At 42.6% G+C, this 24,566-nt stretch overlaps 2 protein-coding genes across 3 annotated transcripts; one reads left to right on the forward strand and one right to left on the reverse strand.

The window, feature by feature from the left end:
* Positions 1-1,195: 1,195 nt before the first annotated feature.
* On the reverse strand, positions 1,196-4,475 carry nkx2.3 (NK2 homeobox 3). The gene is made up of 2 exons (XM_030441129.1): positions 3,840-4,475; positions 1,196-2,745 (listed from the first exon to the last, which is right to left on the reverse strand). Exons 1-2 carry the CDS (start codon positions 4,222-4,224, stop codon positions 2,102-2,104), a joined length of 1,029 nt encoding a protein of 342 aa, XP_030296989.1. The 5' UTR covers positions 4,225-4,475; the 3' UTR covers positions 1,196-2,101.
* Positions 4,476-16,779: 12,304 nt separating this feature from the next.
* On the forward strand, positions 16,780-22,151 carry got1 (glutamic-oxaloacetic transaminase 1, soluble). Of its 2 annotated transcripts, XR_003986947.1 has the most exons (10): positions 16,780-16,999; positions 18,783-18,964; positions 19,048-19,171; positions 19,514-19,626; positions 19,721-19,825; positions 19,948-20,098; positions 20,306-20,471; positions 20,563-20,705; positions 20,917-21,114; positions 21,158-22,151. XR_003986947.1 is itself a non-coding variant. In XM_030442068.1 (9 exons), exons 1-9 carry the CDS (start codon positions 16,891-16,893, stop codon positions 21,054-21,056), a joined length of 1,233 nt encoding a protein of 410 aa, XP_030297928.1. In that variant the 5' UTR covers positions 16,780-16,890; the 3' UTR covers positions 21,057-22,151. The 2 variants fall into 2 exon arrangements, 1 of the variants encoding a protein (XP_030297928.1); XM_030442068.1 differs by having other exon boundaries at positions 20,917-22,151.
* The last annotated feature ends 2,415 nt before the right edge of the window (positions 22,152-24,566 follow it).

The following is a 24,566-nucleotide window of genomic DNA, read 5'->3' on the forward strand; positions in this document are numbered from 1 at the left end:
CAAGTCAATCAGTTTTATTTTCTATTGCGTAAAACCAAAAGTTTGCCTAAAAGTGTTCTGCACCCTGCACAGCATGGACACCCTCTAGACCCCTCCACGTTAAATTAGATTTTTTTTTTTTCAGAAGGCTACAGCATTTTGTTTAACACTAATCATTATAGTGAAGTTGTTTTTTCTTTTCTTTAAGAAGATCATTGGAAAGAAAACCTGCTCTTATCTACCTGATGCCACGTTGGCGGCCTGGACACTTCAGGTGTCACCTAAATGGGATCCCTAATGGGAGAGCCTTCTGCTCCAGCCTCTCCTCGCGCTGTTCCTTCTCTATATTTGGGCCCCGCTTCTTTTGTGAGCTCCTTGAGTGGTTGCCATTGGAGACTTTGTTTTGGGAAACTCCACGCCTTGCTCAGCGATGAGCCGGGCTGCTATCTTTGGAAGCGCAAGATAGCGATCGCAGCGCCTGTCAGAGCAGCCGTGTCCAGGCCGCGTCCTCAGGCATCGCCGTCCTGTCGCCAACTCTATTTACACTAGTGACTGTGCAGCACTTAGAGCTGACACCAGGTATGTCCCACTACCGGCAGCGCAGTAGCCAGGGGAAGTGGCCAGCGAGGCTATCGGAGGAGACAAACACTTTGTTTACGTTGCCATTCATCTCCATTAATAGTGTCTCTATGCCTCCGAGGTGGAGGTGTTTGTTTAAGTGCATCTGGAATAAACGGTGTGTGTGTGTGTGTGTGTGTGTGTGTGTGTGTGTCTGAAAATAGGGGTCATTATTATACCAATACAATGTTTTAAAATGATTGTAAAATTACCCACAGAATTTATCATTAAATCCATTATTATTCATTTATTTATTTGAAGAACATATAAAGCCATTTTTTTTAAATTGGGGATGGTATATTTCAGTGTCACGCATAAAAAAAAAATACAAAATAGAAACCTTTCCAAAAATATTTATCATCCAAAGCTGTGTGAGTGTATTCGCTCGGTGGGTCCCGAGGATGCTGGCTGTCTGGTTAGTGTCCATCTCTGAATCCTGACCGGACATTAGCTCGCCTCTAAATTCTCCCTGTTTCTGGTTCTCGTCTCGGGACAAAGTCTACCGCAAGCTTTCTCACAAGGAACGAAAAAAAAAAAAGGAAAAGAAAATGCTCGCTTGGCTTGAGAAACGATTTGAGATGATGAGAAACTACAAGTGTTTGCATGAGGAGTAAACTCTCCATTTATTCATTCGAGTTTCCTGCCCAGATTAATAGGAATGTTGGAATGCAACAAGGTCAGAAACGTCCCTTTTTTTGTTGTTGAAATAAATGGATGTAAACACATCTCTCTCTCTCTCTCTTATGCACGCGCGCACACACACACACACACACACACACACACACACACACACACACACACACACACACACACACACACACACACGAAGCACAGTACAATACAGTCACTTGTGTCATTCTGTTTGTAACATCATTTAATTTCACCATCGGGTATCATCTCCGTCGACATAACTGTAACTTGAGCGTAAAATGAAAACATCTCCATTACGCACACGCTCCCGTTTGATTCTGGTCACACAGGCCGTTCAGTCTCGCAAAGAGTAAAAACAAAAAGTAACGCTGTTCAAATAAAATGAAGAGAAAAAAAACACTATTTTAAGATTGCATCATCCAGCAGTTGTGGTCCAGGTTGTTACTTTCTCGCAAATTATGGGCCAAGTCACACCAATGATAATTCGTTTATTGGGCTCTCCCTTACGCATAGAAACGTGTGATTGTATGGAAATTTCCATAGAATGTCCCTTTATTTTTACATCAATGTTTGAACCACAATCAGCCAGATAACGCACAGTCTTTAATCGGCAACATTCAATCCAACAGTAAAATATCCAACAACACGTCTGTGGCTCAGAGGAAAATGCGCATAATACGTGATTTGCATCTCAGTCAGCGGGTTACTGTTTCCTCGTGCGGCCTGCCTTCACCGGCCTACACTTTCTATAACGTCGTAGAGTTTTAACTTGTGCTTTAGTAGATCAGGTTGACATGCTTTTGAGTCCGTTCAGCCGTCCCAGAGTCTCCCTCAGCAGTGCGTAAAAACCGCGCTACCATGCCCGGATGCCCTGCAGAGTTCCCTGGCAGGGTGTGACGACCGGTCCTTGGGGCGCCTGGCTTTGCGTCTGTGCACCAAGATTTCCCAAATTCATGTTCATAAAAGCGTTAGCAGCGGTGTTGCTGGGCGGCAGAGCAGGTAAACTAGAGTAAGTACAGGAGTAGGAGTTAGTGTACACAGAGTTGTTGTAGCTGTAGGCTGGATAGCTGTTGTAGCTGTACGGGTTTGGAGCTGCGACCGTGTAAGAAGTGTTATAGTTCTGGGATCCAGTCAGACAAGGCCTCCCGTCCCGGACCAGCACCGGCACAGCCACCCTCCTGGGCGGAGGCGGTGGGTGGTGGTGGTGATGGTGGTGCCCCGCCATCTCCAGAGTCTTGTCCTGCCGCTGTCTCTTGCATTTGTACCTCCTGTTCTGGAACCAGATCTTGACCTGGGTGGAGGTGAGCTTCAGGGAGCTGGCCAGGTGCTCTCTCTCCGGGGCGGACAGGTAGCGCTGCTGCTTGAAGCGCCGCTCCAGCTCGAACACCTGAGCCTGGGAGAAGAGGACGCGGGGTTTCCTCCTGGTCCTTTGCTGCTTGGTGGCGGGTTTGTCCGAGTCTGGCTCCTCACAGTCAGCGCGCAGCGCCCCGCATCTCTCTGCGAGGAGAACAAAGTGTACATCAAAACTGAAAGAAGACGCGTTCACGTTTTACATTGTTTGCTTCATGATTTTTTCAGGCCATAAAATCATGATATCGGTATAAAATTCATTGTTTTAAATCCCAGTTTTTCTTGAAGCAAAACAGGTTTTCCATCGCAAAGTAGCTTTTTGCAGATTTAATAAATACTCCAATAATTCACACTAATTTTTTTTTTTCTCACAATATTGACTTGTAAAAATACTGTAATTATACAGAATATACCTATTTAAAAACTTAAAAACAACTGAAAGTGTACTGGACTGGCTGTTGAGTTTAAAGTTTATTTATTCGGAAATAAATCAAAATTGGGTTTCAGAGAGGATCACATTGGAAAAGTAAATTAGGAAAAAAAAATTAAATATAAAAATCAATAATTGCCAAATCTACCCGTGATATTCATGATTACATCTTGATAATTAAAGTTGAAAGTAAATATGTATTTTAGATTGAGATTTTCTGACGATTAAATTGCACATTCATTTGGCTGAATCTCAACATGCGTAAGCCACGAAAGGTTTGGCGCATTTGCACATGTGCGTTCATTCATTAATGCGAATGTTCGTCGTGAATAAATCAGTGCGCATGTTAACAGCGCGTTGATACCTGCGGGCATCGCGCACAGCCAAGTGGCACACCAGCAGCACCCTGAGAGAACAATGCTCCTTTTCCTCGTGGGCGTTTATTGTGCAGTGTGTGACCCTGGCTAAATATAGCATTTAGGGTTCAAAATGATAAGGTCATCGCAGAAAAAAAATAAGCAGTTAAACGCTTAAATGTGCCCATAATTTTATTCGAAATGTAACTTTTGTTACTTGTAAAAAAAAATCATTCTAGTGGAGCTTAGAGGACGCAGCCCCTCTGTGTGTGTTTTATATCAGCAAATTACATTAGTCAGTTAACAGTAAGTATGTCTTCAGAATTATCTATTGAAGCCTAATGAACCCATGCGTCCCTATTCATGATATTCTCTTATACGATTGCCAATAAAAGCGACAGCGCTCATCATCCTCACTAGCTTTTGGATGAGCCGTCGGGGGACCGTGTACTCACTGCCGTCCTGGTCCTCCTGCTCGGTCTCCAGCCGGAGCTCTGCGGGGAGATTCTGGCTGCCGAACATCTCCAGCGGCAGACCGGACTCCGCCAGCCGCTCCTGCACCGCCAGCGTGTTGAGGTACGACATCCTCTCCTCGCTCTCCGACACGACGGAGCTGATGGGACTCGGGCTGTCCCTCCCGGCCAGCATGCAGGAGGGCGGCGAGCGTGAGCCCAGCTGCTTGTTTGGGAAAGCTCCGGGTTGCGACAGCGAGCCGGAGAGACCGAAGCAGGAGATGAACTGGAGCTGGTGCTGCTGAGACTGCTGCTGCAGCTCTAACTTCAGGATGTCCTTCACAGAAAAAGGCGTGGTGGAAGAAGTTACGAGCGGGCTGGGAAGCATTATTACCACCTACAGTGAGATGACAGATAACAGGTAGTCAGCGGGCCCGAAGCTGCGCCGATTTGTCTCCGGACGGCGCGTAAAAGAGGACAACAGCCCGTGCGTAAGCGTGAAGAATGGTGACGGGCTGCTTGTTTTTCATGCGGACCGTACAGGACTGGCTTGCTGTCAGCTGTGACATCCCTCTGCTGGGGCTGCAGCTGGAGGCAAGGAGAGAGGTCGATCCTGTTTGGTCGGCTGAATTCAGATAGAGAAAGAGCCGGGTCGGCAGAGATGCTGTCCTCTCCCTTTCAGTGACGTCGGAGGAGGGACTCTCCCTCTCTCTCTCTCTCTCTATCTCTCTCTCTCTCTGTGTGTGTGTGTGTGTGTGTGTGTGTGTGTGTGTGTGTGTGTGTGTCAGGAAGACATAAAGGCCTAATCTATGAAATAACACCGACTCCCCTCAGACTGTTAACGGTGTTAAAGGTAAGGACATTTTTATTACACGCTTTGCGTTTCCCGAACAGAAAACGGGAAACAAAAGAGCATTTAATTTAATTTTGCGTGATTAAAACACTCAAACATCAATAACTAGTAATTGCGGTCCCACGACTTCACAGCTCTTCCCATCATCACTACGCGTGGTTTTAAGATTGCGCATATCTTCGTTTCCTGTCTCGGCCATCCATGGATAAGATAATACGTCGCAAACTGTGGGAAATGAGATACAATTGGCAACCACAGCAGGCATGAAGAGAAAAAAAAGCCTCTGCTATATATATATTATGTGATTTGTCTTTTATTTATATCTCCTCAATTTGTCCACTAAAATTTGGCCAAGATGAGGATTTCCCTTGACATTAGGTCAGTGTTTCTGAAAAAAAGAAGAAGAAGAAAAAAAAAGCCCTGAGTAAAATATGAGAAGAGAGTCTGCTCAGTTAAATGTATCAGTTTCATATGCGGGAATTAATACGAGAAACGAAATAAGCTTGGATGTCGCTGCCAAATCATGCAAATCAAATTAACATTTGAATAATAATAATAATAATAACAATAATAATAATACTAATAATAATAATAATAATAATAATAATAATATAATACCTGTTTTAAAATAAAACAAATATTTAGGTTGGACCTCTTAACTGCGTCACAGATCCATTAACAAATCCCCAAACATCCCCAGCGTGTGTTGTCTTTTAAAAATATTTCTTACGGATAATAAGTCCAACCTCTGTTTAATTGTCCTTTTGTGCCAAAGGGCAAACAGGCTGAAACGGGACACCTCTCTGCTCCCCTGCTCGCCTATCTGTGGCCAAGTGCAGGCGCCAGGTCTGAAGGCCCATTGCTCCCAAACCGTGTGGAAAGAAAAGGAGCGCATGCCGACATAATCTCATCCGCTCGCCATCAACAAGGCGCTGTTTAGATTAGGACAGCGTCTTCCTCCCCTCCCCTGGAGATCTATATGTCTTTAAACCGGGCCTGTTTAAGTGGCGTGGCGAAGCAGGGGACGGAATCGGGTTTAAGCGCAGATTTGAGATGGTCAGCCGACGTTTTAGTGTTTCTCGGGATTGTACATATAAGGACAGCCACTGGTGATTTCCGCACCGTCGACGGTAATTTTTTGCGCGAGTTAGGTGGAATTTACGAAGACTTAAGTGCGATGTATTGGGTCGTAAAATACTCCAAAAGGCGGTAAATCTTTTTAATTGGTTTCCTAAATATTTAGCCAGTCCCTTTTATCGTGTGCGATGATTCAGAGACAACAGAAAGGCCAAACACAGAAATCACTGTCGGTGCGTAATGACGGCGAAACCCCTCCGCTGATTTGAGATTTTGAATTTTCAGCACAACAATTCAAGGTTGAAGAATCGCCGTTGTGGTTTTCCGAGAGTTCGGCCCTGACAGGCCACTGCAGCCCAGGATTCAAAGCGTCACGGGTCAGAGACGCGAATTACCCGCTCCAGTCCTCAGCTGACCGTCACCCCCAGCGGTCCTCGCGTGTCACCCGGCAGTCCGGGAGTGGCCGAGCAGAGGAGCGTGTTTACGCAGCGGAAGAGTCTGTTTCCTGCATGTAACAAAACCCAGACTCCCACAGAGAGCCGGGGCGCTGCTCCGTGCTGAATCCAATACATCATCTTCATCGCAGAGTCATCGCGATAAGCTTTGGGAGGTCAGGCCCACAGCAGAGGTCAGCCGGGACAGGCTTCCAAACTCTTAAGACGAACATCATTTAAAGTATAACGCACTAAATACCTGTCTACTTGCAGAAGTCAAATTCGAACCATTCCACATAATTCACTTTCTGTTGAGTTCTTTAAAGTTGGTGGCTTGCCATGCACTGCAGAACAAGTTGCTTCTTGTTCCCCTCTCTCCTCTGCTCTCCTCTGCTCTCCTCTCCTCTCCTCTCCATATCACTAGGCAGGCTAACCTGTTGAAGCAGTGTCTCCTTTGCAGAGTGGCAGGTGTATAGTCATATCAGCGCTGCTGTCAAGTATCCAAAAGTCATACTTGAGAAGATATCTTGTGCCCTTGGTAAAAAGGAAAGTCGCCCATACGAATAACACTTGAGTAAAAGTCGTAAAGTATCTGAAAGCGAATTAAATGTAAAAAATATTCATTTTTTTGTATTTTTATAATTCCATCCTGGTTTTTTATTATATAGGCTATATGATTACAGAATATTTCTGTGTATAATAATTTTATTATAGTTGCTGTGTCTATGCCTGGATTGCTTCTGTTTGTTTAAATTAGGCATATATCTACATATACTGTGAGTCGACTGATTGTCAGCATGGCCGATTATCAGATCCAATATTCAGCAGTTTTCTGATTAAATTAATAGATCCAAAGTTGCGCTACTTTGCCTTTGATCCAGCATGCAATCTGCAAAGTAACTACATTTTTCAGTAAAACTTTACAGTAATGTGAGTAGTTACTAAGGAACGAGTGAGGGATGAATCAGGAACTACTTGATAGTTAATGAGTTGTTAACAAGTTATTTCTGAATAACTGTGATTCGAGAACTATCTAGTAGTGATGAGCTACTGGAGAACAGACATTATAGTAACTAATATATTTTGGGGCACGAAACACTAATGATTAGATAATTAGTAATTAAGAAGTCTACATGGTAACTACTTAGTATGCCGTTTCACTTTACCTCAGGGGGCTCAAAAAGAGTGACTAACACTAGTTTGTGGCTGGTTCATAGTTAATGAGGAACAACTCATGATGAAAGTATTCAGTGTGTCACCTCACAGATATCTATGAGCTAATCGACACACTGATCACTTTCTTCATGAGTTGTTCCTCATTAACTACATCCAGCTGCTGTTTGGCATAAATAAGAGGTTTCTCCTTAATTACCTAATCATTTAATCATCAGTCTACTTTTATGTGCCTCCTGTTTAAGTAAATACCAGAAACACTCACTAAATACAAGTTAGTGAATCATTAGTTAGTCTCTCTATGCCCCCAGAAGCAACATAGTAGCAACCAGGTAGACTCAGTAATTACTAATTATTTAATAATTAGTTTCTCTTTCTTTGTGCCTCTGTGTGTAGCTCTCTATGAAGAGATACATCATACTGAGTAAATACTAAGTAGTTCCTCATTGCTTTATAATTATGACAAGTAACTTGTGTTTCCTGTTGTTTTTTTTTTAAAATAACAGACCAGAGAGAGCAGGATTCTGACAAACATTTCAATTATATTCGGACCACATACACATTAATAGACACACATAAGTCATGTTCTGTAGCACGAGTGATGCTGACGCCTTAAATTTAAATGTCCACCGCTGCATCTAATTTTGAACCTGCTGCACAAACTAGTTTTATGTTAAAAGTGTAACTAATGAATAAGCAGGACAATTAGTAAATAATACGCTGACGCTAGTTCGAGGCTGGCTCTTGGTTAATTTTGGAACAACTTGCTAAAAAAAAGTGGTCAGTATGACGACTCACAGATATTTATGAACTAATCATTACCTAATGATTCATTAACGTAGTATCTCCCAGTCTGTTCTCTACTAACTCATTATCAACTATAAAAAGTTGTTCCTGATTCATTCCTCCCTTGTTTCTTAGTAACTACTCACAGTGTTTCGTGTACCTTATTGTCATTGTATTATAAATGACAATAAGGTACACAATTATAGATTATAAATTATATTGAGTAGAGTATACAATATTTGCCTTCAACAATGTAGTCGACCAGCTTTATTAAACAGCAGATAAAGGAAATATGTACCTCAGAGTTGTGTTGAAATACAGTGCTTGAGTAAATGTGGTTACATTCCATCGCCGCATATCAGAGTTTGAAGGCTCTCTAAAGACGGCAGATCCCTGAACACAGAATAGAAGTTTGATGACTCTGTAATGACAGCAATTATCTTTAGCCCTGTGGTCCCTGCTCCTGTAAAGCCGAGAGGCGATTGGTATCTGATGGTTTTACCGCAGTGGTAAACTCTGTGTAAAGAAAGCATCAACACCTCCAGCCTGTGTGTGTGTGTGTGGGTGTGGGTGCACTGTGCAGGCTCTGAGTAGCATGTGTGTGTGTGTGTGTGTGTGTGTGTGTGTTTGTGTAGTGAAAGAAAGGATGTTCGTTATTATGACTTGACAGAGCTTTGCAGAGGAGCACTTAACATCTTTCTACAAAGGCGCTGGCTGTTTACAGGTGTTACTATAACAGCCGAGATGTGTGATGAGGAAACTGAAGTATGACTGTCCATTTGTCTCACGGCACTCACGATAAGCCAGCGTCAACAATAGACTGTAACATTAGGAAAATAGATTAGCTCAAGTGTGTCTGCACAATCGCTTTTCCTCGCTGTGCGTGAGTCCAAGAGACTGTTAGAGATCTCATATGGAGTGATTAGAGGTGAGAGTGCATTTACTCAAGTAGTTGAGGTACTTCTACTTTACCTGAGTATGTCCATTTTCTGCAACTTTAAACTTCTCCTCCAAAACACCGAACTCTTGTCGTTAGTTACTTCTCATACTACAGTTTTTCATCTTTGCTGTCCAGTGAAAACCCCGTATCCCCGAATTTTGGCGATGTAGACTGTTCGTGATAAACTGCCATTCCATGTAAAACTCAGGGGAAGTTGTAAAGTAGTCCACAAAACACTTCTGAAGCTTCTCAGCAAATCAGGGCTGCAGCACTCGCATAACAACAACTGAAGAAGATGGGGATATGTTTTAAAATGGCAAATAAAATGGCTCCATACAATTTGTCCGGTGTAATCCAGGAATCTTCGGAAGCCACGAGATCTCAGATTGATTGGGAAAGAGGTTATGTACGTCGTCTACAAGCGGTCAAGCTCGTGCACCCACATCAGATGGGCTGTATGCTAACACTTTTAGCTTAGCAGCTACATTGAAGAGGGCCTTTTGGAGACTTTCATTATGCCAGATGAGTTTTAAAACAAGTCCCTATCTTGTTCAGTTGAAGAATGCTGCGACGATACTTTGATGTGAAGCTCTGGGAATGGCTTGTGGACTACTAAACTTTCAACCGACTCTTCATCTGTAAATTGGAGTGGAGGAGATAATAACTGAATTTTCTTGTTTGAGAGAACTTATCCTTTAATATTTATAAAAACTGCTTAGAAAGCGTCTCGGATAAGCGGCATCAGGACAAAGCCGAAAACAGGCTGTTTTTCCAAAATCTTGAGTCTCACACTCCTCTTGTCAAATACTGACGCTTTTGTATTGTAGGACGGGTTGGCCGCCATCCCAGTGCGTCAGTGTTTGACAAGTTGAGAAACCCACAGCGACACTATTCTACAAACTGGGAATGACACTCCAAAAATCAACTTTTAAAGGCTCTGAAAACTTGTAACACCACTGGGTGTGTTAGCTTGAGGGGAGAGTGGTGCGGTAAGGAAATGATGTGGACGTGAAGACTAAAACACCTTGAAAACACAGAAGGAGGCACAACATGCAGAGTGTGCTCGCCTCACACTGCACTTTCCTCTTAATTCATGGTCATCTGCACGCATGGCATCGGACCAAACTGTTGTGTGTCAGCAACGGCTCAGCTCTTCTGGGTCCCGGAAGGTGAGTCTTATCAGCAGCCCATGTGATGGTGTCAGTAGCCAGCGCCCAGACTGTGCTATTGTGCCGCTGCCTGGGCCCGAGTGACGGATGACAGCGCCTTCTCTCTGGAGGAAATGAGGAGGCCAGAGGCGAGCCAGGGGGCCAGATTTTTAGCAAAACTTGTGCTCACCCTCTTACCTTCGGCTCCGAAAAAGTGCCAAATATTCCACCACGGCATGCCGAAGGTGACCTGCGTGTTGCCACGGTCCCACAGTGCTCATTGTGTTAACAAGGTTAGGAAAAAGATACCCTGATTAGTTAGTTTGTTTGAAAGACCGTGAGAGACTGTTGTGTTTGAGAACCAAAGCCCTTTTCTGTGTATCGACGGCCTAACGTGGGGACCATGAAAGGAGGAAGTGAGGTCAGGCCAGTCTGGGTCTCCTGCCCTTTGCCCTCCCCTGGGTCTCATAAATTAGCCGGCTGTAATTCTCTCCCAGACGGCCTTGCCCCGAGCAGGTGTGTGTTTGTATATATAAGCGCTAACAGGAGGATGTAAGGGTTGTAATGTCTGTGATCTACGGTGTTGGGAATGTAGTTTGGGAGGAAACATGCAACCTAAATATGCTTATCCTCTCTGCTGCCACACGGGCCGTGTAGATAAAGACACTGCAGGGGAGGCGGGCTTTCGCTGAGTAGGATGTGCAGGCCTTGAGCGTTCCCTCTAGCTGCTCCTGCGTTCTGTCCTACTTGGCCAGAGCTGGAGAACGAGTATTAAAAATATCATAAAGGTTGACTCGAGTTCAGCTTGCTTCTGGACGGGACTTTCTCTAACTCGCTCAGACAGTAATGGCTCTCCTGGGAAAGACAATGTTGCTGCAGAATAGAAGCATGCATGGATCCTGGCTTCAGGAGGTAAACACCCTTGAGAGAAAATGCTACTGTCTCTCCAGCAACCATGGTGGTATCCCTATCAAAGTGACGGCTTGTTTTGGCAAAAACTCTGCCTCTTTCGGAGTAAAGTTCAGTTTTTGTAAATAATCACTGTATAAACTAATGAGAAACGCAGTCTCGGCATCCTGCTTGCTGTCGATGGTGCTGTAGCTCAGTGAATGTCAGCGTATAAAGAACACTGAAACTGTCCTTCAACTTGACGGCTTTGATCTAAGTCCCGGTGTTATCGGGCATCCGCTCTCATAGAGATATCGAGTCCCTGTTCTGCAGCTGAACTTGACCTCCGACCTCGCTGCCAATTGTAGATCAAAATCATACGATCTCCTCGTGTGAATTAATGAAATATCCGAAGAGCAAATAATGAGGTTTCTTGTCACCTTTTCGATGTTTTTTTGTGGTAGTTAGCTTCATGCACGCAAAAAAAATTTGCAGTCAGGGTAAAAATTCAGACATGAGTCTTCCACTTCCTGTCTTTGTTTCTTTGCATGCATATTTGTATAAAGCTGAGGTCTGGGGAGCCCGAGTTGGCCACGAGACAACATCAATCAATTGGAAAAGCACACTGTAGACCTTGTGTTTGAGGTCCCACCCAGAGTTATGGAGTAAAGGCCGTATCAGTGAGAAGCAGTGAGCGATAAGGACATCAGCAGAGCTTTATAAATATTATCATACTTGTCAAGAGTGATGATCAAAGTCGAATCCCAGATCAAATATGTGAACAGCACGCATTTATAAGTACATAAATTACACCGCTTCTTAAATATTTGCAATAGACGAGACAAAGCAGAAATCTGCACTGTTTAACTGAATGACTCCATAGTCTAACTTTATAACACTTTTAACTTTGTTTGAGAAAAGTTACTTTACATTTTAGAGATGAGGGAGATAAGGAGATTGCTAATTCAAGGATATAACACGTAACATTTAAAGGTTAAAAGACGACAAGACCTCTGTTGTGTAATCCGTTAAGTTGTGCACTAACATTATCAGAGTCAGAATCGCTTTGATTGCCAAGGAAGTTCTCACACAGGAGGAGTTTGCTGCGGTCTGTAGGTGCAAAAACAACAACAATACCAAAGATAATTCAAAAATGTAAGATGTAATAAAAAAGGTGTGAGAATGACCAGATTTATACAGCGGTGCAAAACGTTTCACTTGGATCGTGCAGGGTAGTATTATGATCATTATTACTATTATTATTATCCTCAGTGTATCCCTCAATGTTGAAACTTGAGGAGGCGTTTCTTTTGGTCACCTGCTGCTGTAATGTCCGAGGAAACATCAGATTAAATGTGAAGGAGTGAGGGAGGAGGAACATTACTAAACACACCTTCAATAAAACTGAAATACATTCGCTTGTCCAAAAACACGTCCGCCTGAGTCTCGTCAGATACATTTTGATGAGTAATGGCGGTTGATTATCAATAAAGACAAGACATTCCCTGATGCTGCGTTACTTTACAGTCCCACCAACTACTGTGGAGTTTTGTTTGGGTTGAGACACACCAGCAGCTGAAAACACATAAATCTGTTTAAAATCTGTTAATAAATGATATAAGGCCACTTGTACAGGAAGTAGTGAGTTAGACTGAAGACTGGGGGAAACAAAAATCCATAATACAACTATAACCTGTTGGTTCAAGACTCAGCCAGGCTAGCTGTTTCCTGCCTTTTCCAGTGTTTGTGCTAAGCTAAGCTAACTGGCTGCATTGCTCTTTATTTATTGTAAAAACATGGGAATGGTATCAATATTATGAGCAATTGTTGAATTATTCCTTTGTTGTGTGAGGAGCACGTGCAGTGACACTGTCAGTTTCCCTTCAGTACACCCTCTCAGGTGCTGAATGGCCTTTTGTCTCCACGAGTCAAAACAAAGTTGAAGAACTTTTACTTTTCCCCTCCGTGTTTGATTTTAGCTGTGGAAACCCCGTGGCTGCAACTGTGAAGCTCGCTTATTTGCACTTTTAAAGAGTAAATAGCCGAAGGTGTGTTACTGATGGGATGTGTGAGAATTTGCATTTTTCCAGAGTAGTTATAGTATTATCTGGTAAATGTACTTTGCATTTCTTTTAAGTTCATTAAGCCAAGCCATTTCTCTCACTCAGATGGTTATCTAAGCTCGTGCATGTTATAAAACTCATGTCACGATATCAAATATGGCACACACACACACACACACACACACACGCACACACACACACACACAAAGAGTCAGAATGTAGTCGGACACACAGAGCACTGATGTCTGTTACTGCATGCATGCTCCATCAGTCACTGAACTACACAGGGAGCAGCAGGGAGGTCCTGCACTCTGTGTTGTTGCTGTGTCTAGTCCCTTGTTAGAGAATTGATGACACCGTCTTTGGAAAACAAACAGGGCGGGAAGCTAAAAAGGTGGTCACTCACCACAGCTCCGTGACCCAGAGACGCAGAGGCCATCGCAACATGTGAGCAACGCCGCCGCGTCCCCCTCGGAATGTGCTGCAGTGTGTGTGTGCACACGCTCCTGTTTGTGTTTCAGTGATACCACAGCTGGAATGTGACTGTCTTGCGCCTGAATGTGTGCCTTTGTGTGTTTTAGTGTCAGCGTCCTGCAGCAACAATGGCAACCTGCATGCAGAATGACAACAGTGTGATAAAAGAAACCTTGTTGGCCCAACTCGTCATCTTTGCATTACGCTGCGAGATGCCAAAATAAATGTTCCACATATCAATGTCAGGGAAATGCACAGAGGCTGCCTGTGACTGTTGGGCTCATGGATCTGGATGTGACACACTCCCCCTGTGGGCACACTCTTGCCAGAGGCTACTCCTGTCACTCTCTGCTCTGACTCACACTTCACATCACAGCGCAGGCCTCCCCGGTACGCACACACCAAACCCTGCGCTGGGCCCCCGAGCCTTGTTCTGGGAGCTCAAATCCCATAATTGCAGGGCTGACAGTGATAGCTAACATCGGAGACACCCTCACCTGGTCGGAAAGAATGAAAACATCTACTGTCAAAGTGAAGCGGGGAGAGGAGTGGGGGTGGTACCAAGTATGGGGAAAGTGAGTAACATCTGGCACAAAACATGAGCAGATCATAGCAACAATGTTCTGTAATAACTGGTATTAGGAGCCACTTTTCTAAAGTTTACATTATCAGTGGTTTATAAGGAGTAACTGAACTGAGTTTGTGGTTTATACATCAGAAATAAGCCTTCACTGTACAACTTCTGTGTTACCACAATGTGCAGACACATGTGTCCCCTTAAAGCACGACCAATTTCTTTGTCTTTAGTTTTCTCTCCATTAAATCAGAAGACCACACTTTGTTGGACCACTTGTTTTTCTTTTATCCCACTTCTGAGCGTTATGAGCAAAATCAATGATTAAATGCTGCAGAGTTACAAGACAAATTGGTTTTTCACAAGCTATAAGTGTTCATTATCAATAGAGCATAACTGAGCCACAAAGCATCATTCAGTGTTTAATTAACCATTAATGTATTTCATATTCACTGAGTTTAAAGTAATCAGAGCAATGGAGCAAGATGTAAATCCAACATTGGTAGGCTATGTTTTATTTCCTTACAGCAGAATAAATAGTACTTTTTAACAACACCAAGCAGACACAGAGCGACATCACCATTCAAGAAGTTTTTCCTCTCTTTTTGATTGTTTTCTCCACCAATTACTGAGAAAAAGACATCAGTGCATTTAGCTGTTAATGCTCTGCCACGTACGCTGGCGAGTTGCTAACTGTCTGTGGTCTGTCTGGTGCTGGGCCGGTGGCATTAAAGTGGGTTTATCGGAGCTTTTTCACTGAAAACAGCTGCCTGATGATAGCACTGCAACTGAACCAAGACAGGGAAGTTGTGGGACGTATAAAACATTAAAAAAATGTATGTATATTTTTTTTACATGTGACTCATACATACATTTTCTTAAGTGCAGTGCAAACACACACATGGTCGTTCTAAGCAGCAGCCTGTCTTTACCTGACAATATTAAAAGAAAGCATGGACCTGATTAAAAAACAAAACAAAACAAAAACATGAAAAACACTGCAGACATAATAAAGACATGAAAATACTAACACTAAAACGTTCAATGAGGTTTTTATAGAATGACAGAATTACATCGACTAACTTTCCCTCACTGAAAAATGTTTAACTGTGATTGCAAATATGGTTCACTTCAAAACTTTATGGTAGACGCCAGATGTCTCGCACTTCAAATGTGTTGGAGGTTTCAAGTTTCCAGAGAACACTTGTACGTAAGTTTGTTGTATACAGGACTCCGACTGGCTTCCAAAGAAGCCGTTAAGTCACAAAACCTCCTCGTTGGTACACGTGTTAAACTGAGATTGAAGCACTGACCTGTTAGTATCTTCAGCAGAATGTCAGTATTAAAAGTCCTTGTTATACAGGATCACCCCTCCAGAGTGTTACATTACACAATTACAAAATGCTTTACAATGAAAACAGAACATGTTTTTCAAAAAAAAGCAAGGAAATGGTAAAATGAGGTTAAATGCAATAATATAAATTACACTAGTAATGATTATTACTGAATCATTAACACGAAAGCAGCATTTTAGTGATTAAATCTGAACTATTTTGAACTCTGTTCAGTATTGAATATAATGTGTATTATCACAGTCTGATCATATGTTTCTTGTGTAAAATCTTGATACATAAAGTAATTAAATCCTGTAAAGCTATACACAGTTGTCAGACAAATGCAATAGAGTGAAGCAGTCAAGTACATGTACCTTAATATTTTGACTGAGAACAACACTGAGTAAATGTAGATTACACTATTGAAAACTATTAATTATAAAACCTTTCTAAAATGCCCGCTTACTCAAGTGTTGTCTCTATGCATTCCACCATAACTACAGAAACTAGGTCAAACCATGCAACAGCTTCTTCTCCCAGACACATTAGTGCCAGCGCTGAGGCCTTCGAGTGGCCAAGAAGCTTTCCAACGAACTCGTGCTCCTGGTAGGGTAGAGCAGCCTGGAGTGGCCCTCATTCATCAACCGCTCCAGCTCCTGCAGACAGCTGCAGAGGCAGCACAGAGGAGCCGGCATGTTTACACCACAGCTCAGCAGAGGCCTTCAGGACAGAACAGATGGAAATCCCTGTACATACTCATTTACACAGTCTGACGTGCACTCACTCAAACAGTGCAGTGTTCAGGCAGGGGTTGAAATTGACACATTTATGATGCCTTATGAAATGAGGTTGCACTGTTAAGTATTCATTTTTGTTTGTGGGGCATTTGACCTCTGTGTATTATTTGACCTGTAAATGAAAGACATGACCAGCCTCATGCCATCAGGGGATCTGGACAGTCCCTCTGATACAGTCTTTAACTAGGCTGTGGCACCACCTTGTGGCCACATCATATACTGCAATCAAATTCAGGCCCACCCACTTCCATTTGTTGTGACATGTGTCACTCACGCTGCAGAGGTATTCATTGGTCAACAATCCCTCGGTGCATGTTTTCTTGAACTTTAACCTGACCTGGGATTGGCTTCGCAGTGTCATCTAGATTTCTATTGGTGGATCCGCTCACTCCCACTTCACAGTCTCCGATTGCAAGTTGAAGGTGAAAGTCTTCTTTCATCCCATCAGCTGCCCCGGCAACCGTTTGTGACAGTCCTGCCACAGAACAGACCTCAGTGAAATAAACAGCAGCTATGTCGGTGTTTTCTGAGGTCCCACAAGCAGCCCCGGTCGCTGTCTTCAAGCTAACGCAGGATTTCACTAACGACCAGTTTCCCAAGAAGGTGAACCTCGGAGTGGGAGGTAAGTCATTGAAGTCATTTAGCCTGTGTGTGAGTTTAAGTTCTTGCTAATGGTGGCTTAGCTAACCGAGCTAGCTGGATGGTCATTAGCAAAATACGGTGCACTCGTAATATTCAAATTTTGACATAAATGTTCCCTAATTTCTTTAGGGAAATATGTTTAAATGTGTATTACAATAATAATAAAAAAAAAATACCAATTAGATGCAGCCACACTTTTTGGTCGCTCTTGCATAAAAAACTTTGGAATTCAGTGTAACACCTGAAGCGTTAACGTTATCTAGTTATATGGGCAAATGTCTCCAAAATGTCATATTTGGTGTAACGTCACAGTTTTGGGGGGATGTTATATTTACATTATTCAACGTTGCTATTCCGCTCTGAAGAGGAGGGCCGCTCCATTTCATCGGACTCTGTTGAGAGTATAAACAACTGATCGATTAAACCACGCAACTTGCTGTCAGTCCACACCAGCTCCTGACTGCAACCCTGTCGACGATGAATCCCTATTATGTAATAGCGTCGCACAAAGATCCATCTCCTCTCTTCCTCCATTTAGCTGCACAATAAGAGGTTATTGTGCAGCAGAATGGAGGTCCAGGGACCAGGGAGGGATTGGATTACTGTTCTGTCATACTTCAACAACAAGAAGTTGAAACATGTATGTAAGTGTAAGTCCTGCTTCTCTCCAAAAGCAAGCAAATGGCACATTTCAGCAGTCATTACAACAGTTTTCAGTGTTAATCTTATTAAAGTCCTAATCCTTGCTGCTTACATTGCAAAGGAACAGTGTGGGAGATGTTGCTGAGCTCTCGTGTGGCGCTGCGCGGCAGGGTGAAGCTACCTGAGTCCCATGATTAGTGCAGGAGGCTGAGGCCTCATAATCCCCTTCTCTCTGCAAGCCACAGTGCTGCAGATGGCCATGAGCCACTGGGCAGCTGGGAAATGTAGGCCACGCAATGTGTAGTATGTTAAAAGTCATGTCTACAGCCGAATCAGGCAGTCGATCTATTGAAAATGAATCAGTTACTATTTCTGCAATCCACAGATTGCTCAAGTATTATTATTATTTTTTTTCAAAGGGCAAAATTTACTTGTGCCAGCTAGTAGTGGCTGGCACCACTAACTATCGGAGTTGCCGTTTTCTTTATCTTATTTTATAAGAAAACGGAATACCTTTGGGTTCTTGAAGTATGAGAAAGCAATCAGCAGAGTAATCATTAATGGAAACATACATATTAATCAAGTTATTTCAGGATTAACCATTCGTATTTACAGATATATGTGCGTTTTGTGCCGGTGGATGAGAGACTTTACATAAAAAGCTATTTAAACTGAGAATTACTTGTGAGTTGCAAAGCAAGGTGTGTCTCTGTTTTACAGGAAATGGAATATGGTAAGGCGAGGTTTGAGGTAAAAAAAGAAAAAAAAAGGCTATTGCACACTTGAGTCCTTATCAGGTGGTGACATTGAGTTCATCTGGCTAAACCACACACACAGATGAAAGTGCATGTCTGTCACAGTGATCTTTTCAGGGTCAGTTCTACATTCCTGTTATTTGACCCAGGCTATCATGCATAAAGCTTCTTATGGAAAAATATGTGTTATATAGTTGTTAACTTAGTCATACACCTCGAAACAAATACCATTGTTAATCATGAGGTGAACTGATTGGACCAGATGACAGTATCTTGTAAAATATTAGTCAAGGGGATGACCTCAAAAAAGGCCTCACTCATTATATAATAATTTTATACAATTTGTTGTTGAATTGTTCTCCACAGCCTACCGGACAGATGACAGCAAGCCGTGGGTTTTGCCAGTGGTGAAAAAGGTGGAAAAGGTCATTGTGCATGATGACACTTTAAACCATGAGTACCTGCCCATCCTGGGCCTTCCTGAGTTCAGATCCTCAGCCTCCAAGATCGCACTAGGAGACGACAGTCCTGCTATCCAGGAGAACAGGGTTAGTGGAGTAAAACCCCATACTATGTTTCAGCCTTTAACTGATTGAAATTGAAACTCACCGTCTGTGTCTGTCACTGGCAGGTGGGGGCTGTCCAGTGTCTTGGAGGTACAGGCGCACTAAAGATGGGTGCAGAGTTTCTCAGGCGTTTCTACAATGGAAACAACAATACCACAACACCTGTCTATGTGTCCGCACCTACCTGGGGTACACACATGCAAACACACACACACACACACACACACACACACACACATCCACAGTAGAGTATCACACAGTGGAAATAAACATGCTTCTATAAGAAAAAAGCTCCTCAAAGACTTTGAGCTTTGAATCTGCTACAGAGGCTTCTATAGACTGACTCACTATAGACTTTAGACCCCAGTAGAGTCTTCTGTTAATACTCTCATCTTATCAGTGATCTTGATTTCTTATCAGTTAATATGTTTGAAGCGTTGATAAAACAGTATACATAATTTTATCTACTATGAATATGAGTAATAAAACACTGAAAGAGAAAGTGAAGATTTTTCTCACCGTTTATTTCAGAAAATCACAATGCTGTATTCGCCAATGCGGGCTTTGAGGATGTCCGTCCATACAAGTACTGGGACGCAGAGAAGAGGGGCCTCGACTTGGCTGGTTTCCTTGGTGACTTGGAGGTAAACTGTGTTATAGGGACCCTGCCACTGTAGAGGTCATCATTCATTTTCAGTAGGGGTTTAATGTATTCTTCTTCTTCTCTGTTTCCTGCAGAGTTGTCCAGCGCACTCCATCTTTGTCCTGCATGCCTGTGCACATAATCCAACTGGCACAGACCCCACGCAGGAGCAGTGGAAGCAGATCGCTGAAGTTATGATGGTATAGACACACACACACAAACTTGTCTGTACTGTCGGCTCAACTATCATGATTAAGTGCCAGTTTAAACAGGACACGGTTTTGCATATTCACTGTGTGCTGATTGTTTGATCTTTTTCCAGAGGCGGAAGCTGTTTGTGTTCTTTGACTCAGCTTATCAGGGATTTGCCTCAGGCAATCTGGAGAAAGATGCCTGGGCTATCCGCTACTTTGTCTCTCTGGGCTTTGAAATGTTCTGCGCCCAGTCGTTCTCTAAGAACTTTGGCCTCTACAGTGAGTTATCCCGGATGCTTTCAGTTGTGCATTACTTGCTTGTAAGACAAAGAATGAATTTTGTCCTGAATCACAGTGACTGTCACAAAGTACATACTACAGCCACAATCTATTTAAGTTATTACTAACTTGTTAACCTTATTAGTTATTTTATTTTATCATATGTTATATTTTACTGTATCATCTGTCATGTGTTTGTGCCGTCAGATGAGCGTGTGGGCAACCTCACCGTTGTGGCTCGTGATGCAGACAACCTGAAGAGAATTATGTCCCAGATGGAGAAGATTGTAAGGACAACTTGGTCCAATCCACCGTCTCAGGGAGCTCGCATTGTCGCCATCACTCTGAACTCACCTGAGCTCTTTAGTGAATGGTCAGCAAAAAATATCCCAACAAAAAGAACGCCAAAAGCCCTGCATGAGGTCACAATAATGTAAACATTTATTTTCTGCCTTTGACTCTAGGAAGGGCAATGTGAAGACCATGGCTGACAGAGTCTTGTTGATGAGAGCTCAGCTGAAAGCCAAGCTTCAAGCTCTGGGGACACCAGGGACCTGGGACCACATCACAGAGCAGATCGGCATGTTCAGCTTCACAGGCCTCAACCGTGAGTGCAAAGACCAAATGCAGATACAAACTAACACTGAAAGTTGCTGCAAATATAGACAAAAATGCTCAAATCGAGTGTGTCTCTTTGTTTGAGAAAAATCTGGGTGCTGTAAACACTGTTGGAGTTATTGAATATCTTAACAGGATTTATACAGCGTTACACTAACATTTAGTAAAATGTTACACCTGTCTCTGCTCTCTCTCCTCAGCCAAACAAGTGGAATACATGATTAAGGAGAAACATATCTACCTAATGGCCAGTGGTCGCATCAACATGTGCGGTCTGACCACCAAGAACATAGACTACGTCGCTGAGTCCATCCATGAGGCTGTCACCCAGGTCCAGTAGATGAATACACTACCCACAATCCTCAGCATTTCCTCCTGCCCGGCCCTGAGCCTCCTGATTCCAGGGAAAGTGTTTGTATCCTGCAGATCTCCTGGAGCAAGCACAAACTCTCATTTGCACAAATTTACAGACCAGCCCGGTTTCCTCCTTTCCTTCCAGTGTTTGTGCTAAGCTAGGCTAAACACATCCTGTACCTATTTTTCTATCTGAACGCACAAAGATCTATTAGATACATATTTTCTCATAAAACTTCCTGTAAGATGTGGGAATCATTCCTTTATGTAATTGTGTTTATAATTTCTTTGTGTCCTTATAGTCTGTACTTAGTGTGACGTGAAAGGCTTTTTAAATGCAGTGTACAATTAGTGTATGTGTCATTGCAGGCACCGTCTTTGAGAGGGTTTGTACATCTTTGACTGTGTTGCTCAGCAGTGCTGACTCTTAATGTCTAAAAATGAGTCACATTGTCAAGATCATCCATTCCAAGTGTTAATGACTCACTTCTAATCTTATCTTGGCGGCAGTAATCAGCATGTATGATTAACAGTTGTTAAGCACACTTGATTTATATTAACATGACCAAACTGCTGCAGTGTAGCGTTGAATTGAGGAAGCAATCGTATTGCACGTTGCACTGTACATGAATAAAGTAGCAGTATTACATTTATTGCTGGATGCAATATGAACAAGAAATGAGGGTTCTCAGGAAGATATTTTTAACTTGAACTATGTAATTTATTAATGACTGTCTTCTGCCCAGAGGGGTTATACCAATTACCTCACTTTTAATCTGTATTAATGGAGCTGAATTGCCCTGAACAGGTGTGGAGACTCCAGAGTAATCTCTGTTTTCTCAGTGTTGGGATGTCTCTGGTCCCTGCCAAGTGACTGTTGAGTTTGCACAGCGATCGTCTGTTGTAGCACTAGTGCACTGTTATGTAAGTCTCTCTTGTCAGTGGCACAAACACACTAATGATCAACCAGTTTGCTATCGTATGACTGGGGTTCACCAGTAAAGCAGTCGTACTGTTTAGCAACTGCATTCAAGCTTAAGCTGACCCCCTTAATCGCTGTAATAAAGAACTTTAAACAGTATGTCTGTGTTTTTGTCACGTGTGTTTTAATTGACCATTTTTGGATTTATTCAATGGTTTTTACAAATGGTTTGAAGTGAGTGACCCTGGAGAAGAAATAGTGCAGTGCACACACATTGCGGTAGTTTAAATTGGACAAATATACACAATGAAAAGAAAACAAATAGACGAGATCAATAGTTCAGTCAATTTATTAATAATTTAATCATCCCTTGTGTAGATCATATGCTCTGTCTCTTGATATCTTTGGGTAACTTATATAATCATCTGATTTTTACATTACAAAATGCACCTATACCTATACCCAAAACAGTATACCAACCCTTAGAAATACGCAAAACTGCAAAATCTCTCAAAGCCATCAGCTGAGAGCGTTTTTGAGTCACACAAATCCTCTCACTCAGAGGCAGCTGTCAGATCAAAACACTTCCCGTTGCATGTACTGTGTACATAGAGGGGTCAATGTGAAAAGCTTAGCAGTGCAGTATCCTTTGTACTTCAATAGCCTTACCAGGCAGAATGAATTATATCACCAATGTCCCCAAACACCACCTGTGTGTGTGCGCGCGCGTGTCTGAAGAGAGGCGGTGGCTTGACGTCAGTGTGCGTCATATTGCTATCCTCTTTCATATCTCTCTCTGTTCTGTGCTGCAGTGTACCTGCCAAGTTGTCACAATGCAGCGTAGTCCAACCTGAGCTGCCACTAGAAACGATCAAATCATTCTCATTATTGCAGCAATAGATGATTTCTAGAAACAATGGCTTAAAATCTTCCCTCAGTGAGCAGCATTGTATGGCCTCCTTCAGCCTTCCTTAGCGGATACAGTGACCTTTGACCCTCTCTGCTGATACGCGTCAGCTAAACATGAATATTGCCTTCAATGAGAATCACGGCCTTGTCGTTTCGTTGTTCCTTGCTATACTCACGTTACTGTAGTATACTGGACAATATTCACAGGGTGGCCATTTCCCTCTGACATCGTGCTCAGGGTGGGAAACTCACATTTGCTGTTGATATGTTCCAGGTTAGAAGTCATGTAAATGTGGGGAATCAAACAGAACATTATAATTTCATCATTTCCTGATTGATCAGTATGGAAGCCCATTTCTGCCAGTTAAAGAAAAAAAAAGAAGAAAAAAAAGATTCCCATAGGGAGTCATAATTATGATAAAAAGTCAAATATGAGATACAATTTGAAATTGTAAAATGAAAAGTCATAATTATAATATACAAAGTCGAAACTATGAGGTCAAACAAGAAACTATGACATAAAAAGTTAAACTTATTAGATTACAAAGTCAGAATTACAAGATACAAAAAGTCAAAATTATGAGTTCAAAAAATAAATTGTTAGATAAAAAGTCATAAATACGAGAAGAAAAATCAAAATTATGAGATTTAAAAAATCCAAATTCTGAAATCCAAAGTCAGAAATACTAGATCAAAAGTTGAAGATATTCAAACAGAGCATCATTGTTACCCATCTACTGAGCATCGGTGATTTGGTAAGGTGAGGCGTCTGCACAGAGCCCATAGGATGCTAACAGCCACCAGAGCAGTCTGTTCACCCTGCTGCCATCTGACAAATATACAGATGTCTTTTGACTTGCTGACCAACAGGAAGCGGTGAAATGCTAACCATTTGTCAGATTCCCTTTGTTTATCTGACATGAAAAATGCCCCACAGCAGTACAACACTTGATCTTCTCGCCCTGAGCATCATATCAGAGGAAAAGGGCCACCATGCGACTATGGTCCATTGTACCTATATATTTTTTACTTCACCAACTACAACTTCAGCCCGCTGAATCATTTAAAAATCTACAGTCGCTTAAGATGTCTGTAAGTCACACACTGCACCTCTGTGGCGAGGCTGCAGATTGGTATAATCCGACTCATGCATCCTTTTAGTTAAAGCATGCATATGAAAACACAGGGCTTTCTACAGAGGTAATTCTACAGCGAAAGCAGCATAAAGGAACATGCAAGTAGCAACTACTCTTCCTCGAGAATACTCATATAATATCCATTTGGATCTCTAAACCCCCGAAGATCCCACAACCCCCCAGAACCCCCTAGAACCCCCTAGCTTATTTATAATTGGTGTCTGCAGCTTTAGTGACCTGACCCTGTGAGAGATGAGCGGTACATAGAAATGTGCCCTATGAGGTCGCTAATGGTATGAAGTTGATCGCGCCGACGTATTCTACAGAAAGCAATCAAACAACAGGCTAATGATTATTTGAAAAAGAGAGAAAAGATGGATAGGAGACAGTGTTTCTGACTGTTCCCGTACAGCTACATACGCAGAGAGAAGGGATGTTTAAGTGTGACGAGACATTCCAAACCAACTATGCAGGACTCATGCATTTGCACAGGAATGATGCATCTGCTGTACGGGGGGGGGGGGGGGGG

This window comes from Sparus aurata, chromosome 15, assembly GCF_900880675.1.
Source record: "Sparus aurata chromosome 15, fSpaAur1.1, whole genome shotgun sequence".
NCBI lineage: Eukaryota > Metazoa > Chordata > Actinopteri > Spariformes > Sparidae > Sparus > Sparus aurata.

Excerpts from the sequence above, each read along its gene's own strand:
- nkx2.3 (XM_030441129.1), bottom strand. The coding sequence starts at position 4,224 with ATGCTTCCCAGCCCGCTCGTAACTTCTTCCACCACGCCTTTTTCTGTG. Across the intron at positions 2,746-3,839 it reads GCAGGAGGACCAGGACGGCA|AGAGATGCGGGGCGCTGCGC; the intron begins GTGAGTACACGG and ends TTCTCCTCGCAG.
- got1 (XM_030442068.1), top strand. The coding sequence starts at position 16,891 with ATGTCGGTGTTTTCTGAGGTCCCACAAGCAGCCCCGGTCGCTGTCTTC. Across the intron at positions 20,099-20,305 it reads TAAGAACTTTGGCCTCTACA|ATGAGCGTGTGGGCAACCTC; the intron begins GTGAGTTATCCC and ends TTGTGCCGTCAG. Across the intron at positions 20,472-20,562 it reads CCTGAGCTCTTTAGTGAATG|GAAGGGCAATGTGAAGACCA; the intron begins GTCAGCAAAAAA and ends CTTTGACTCTAG.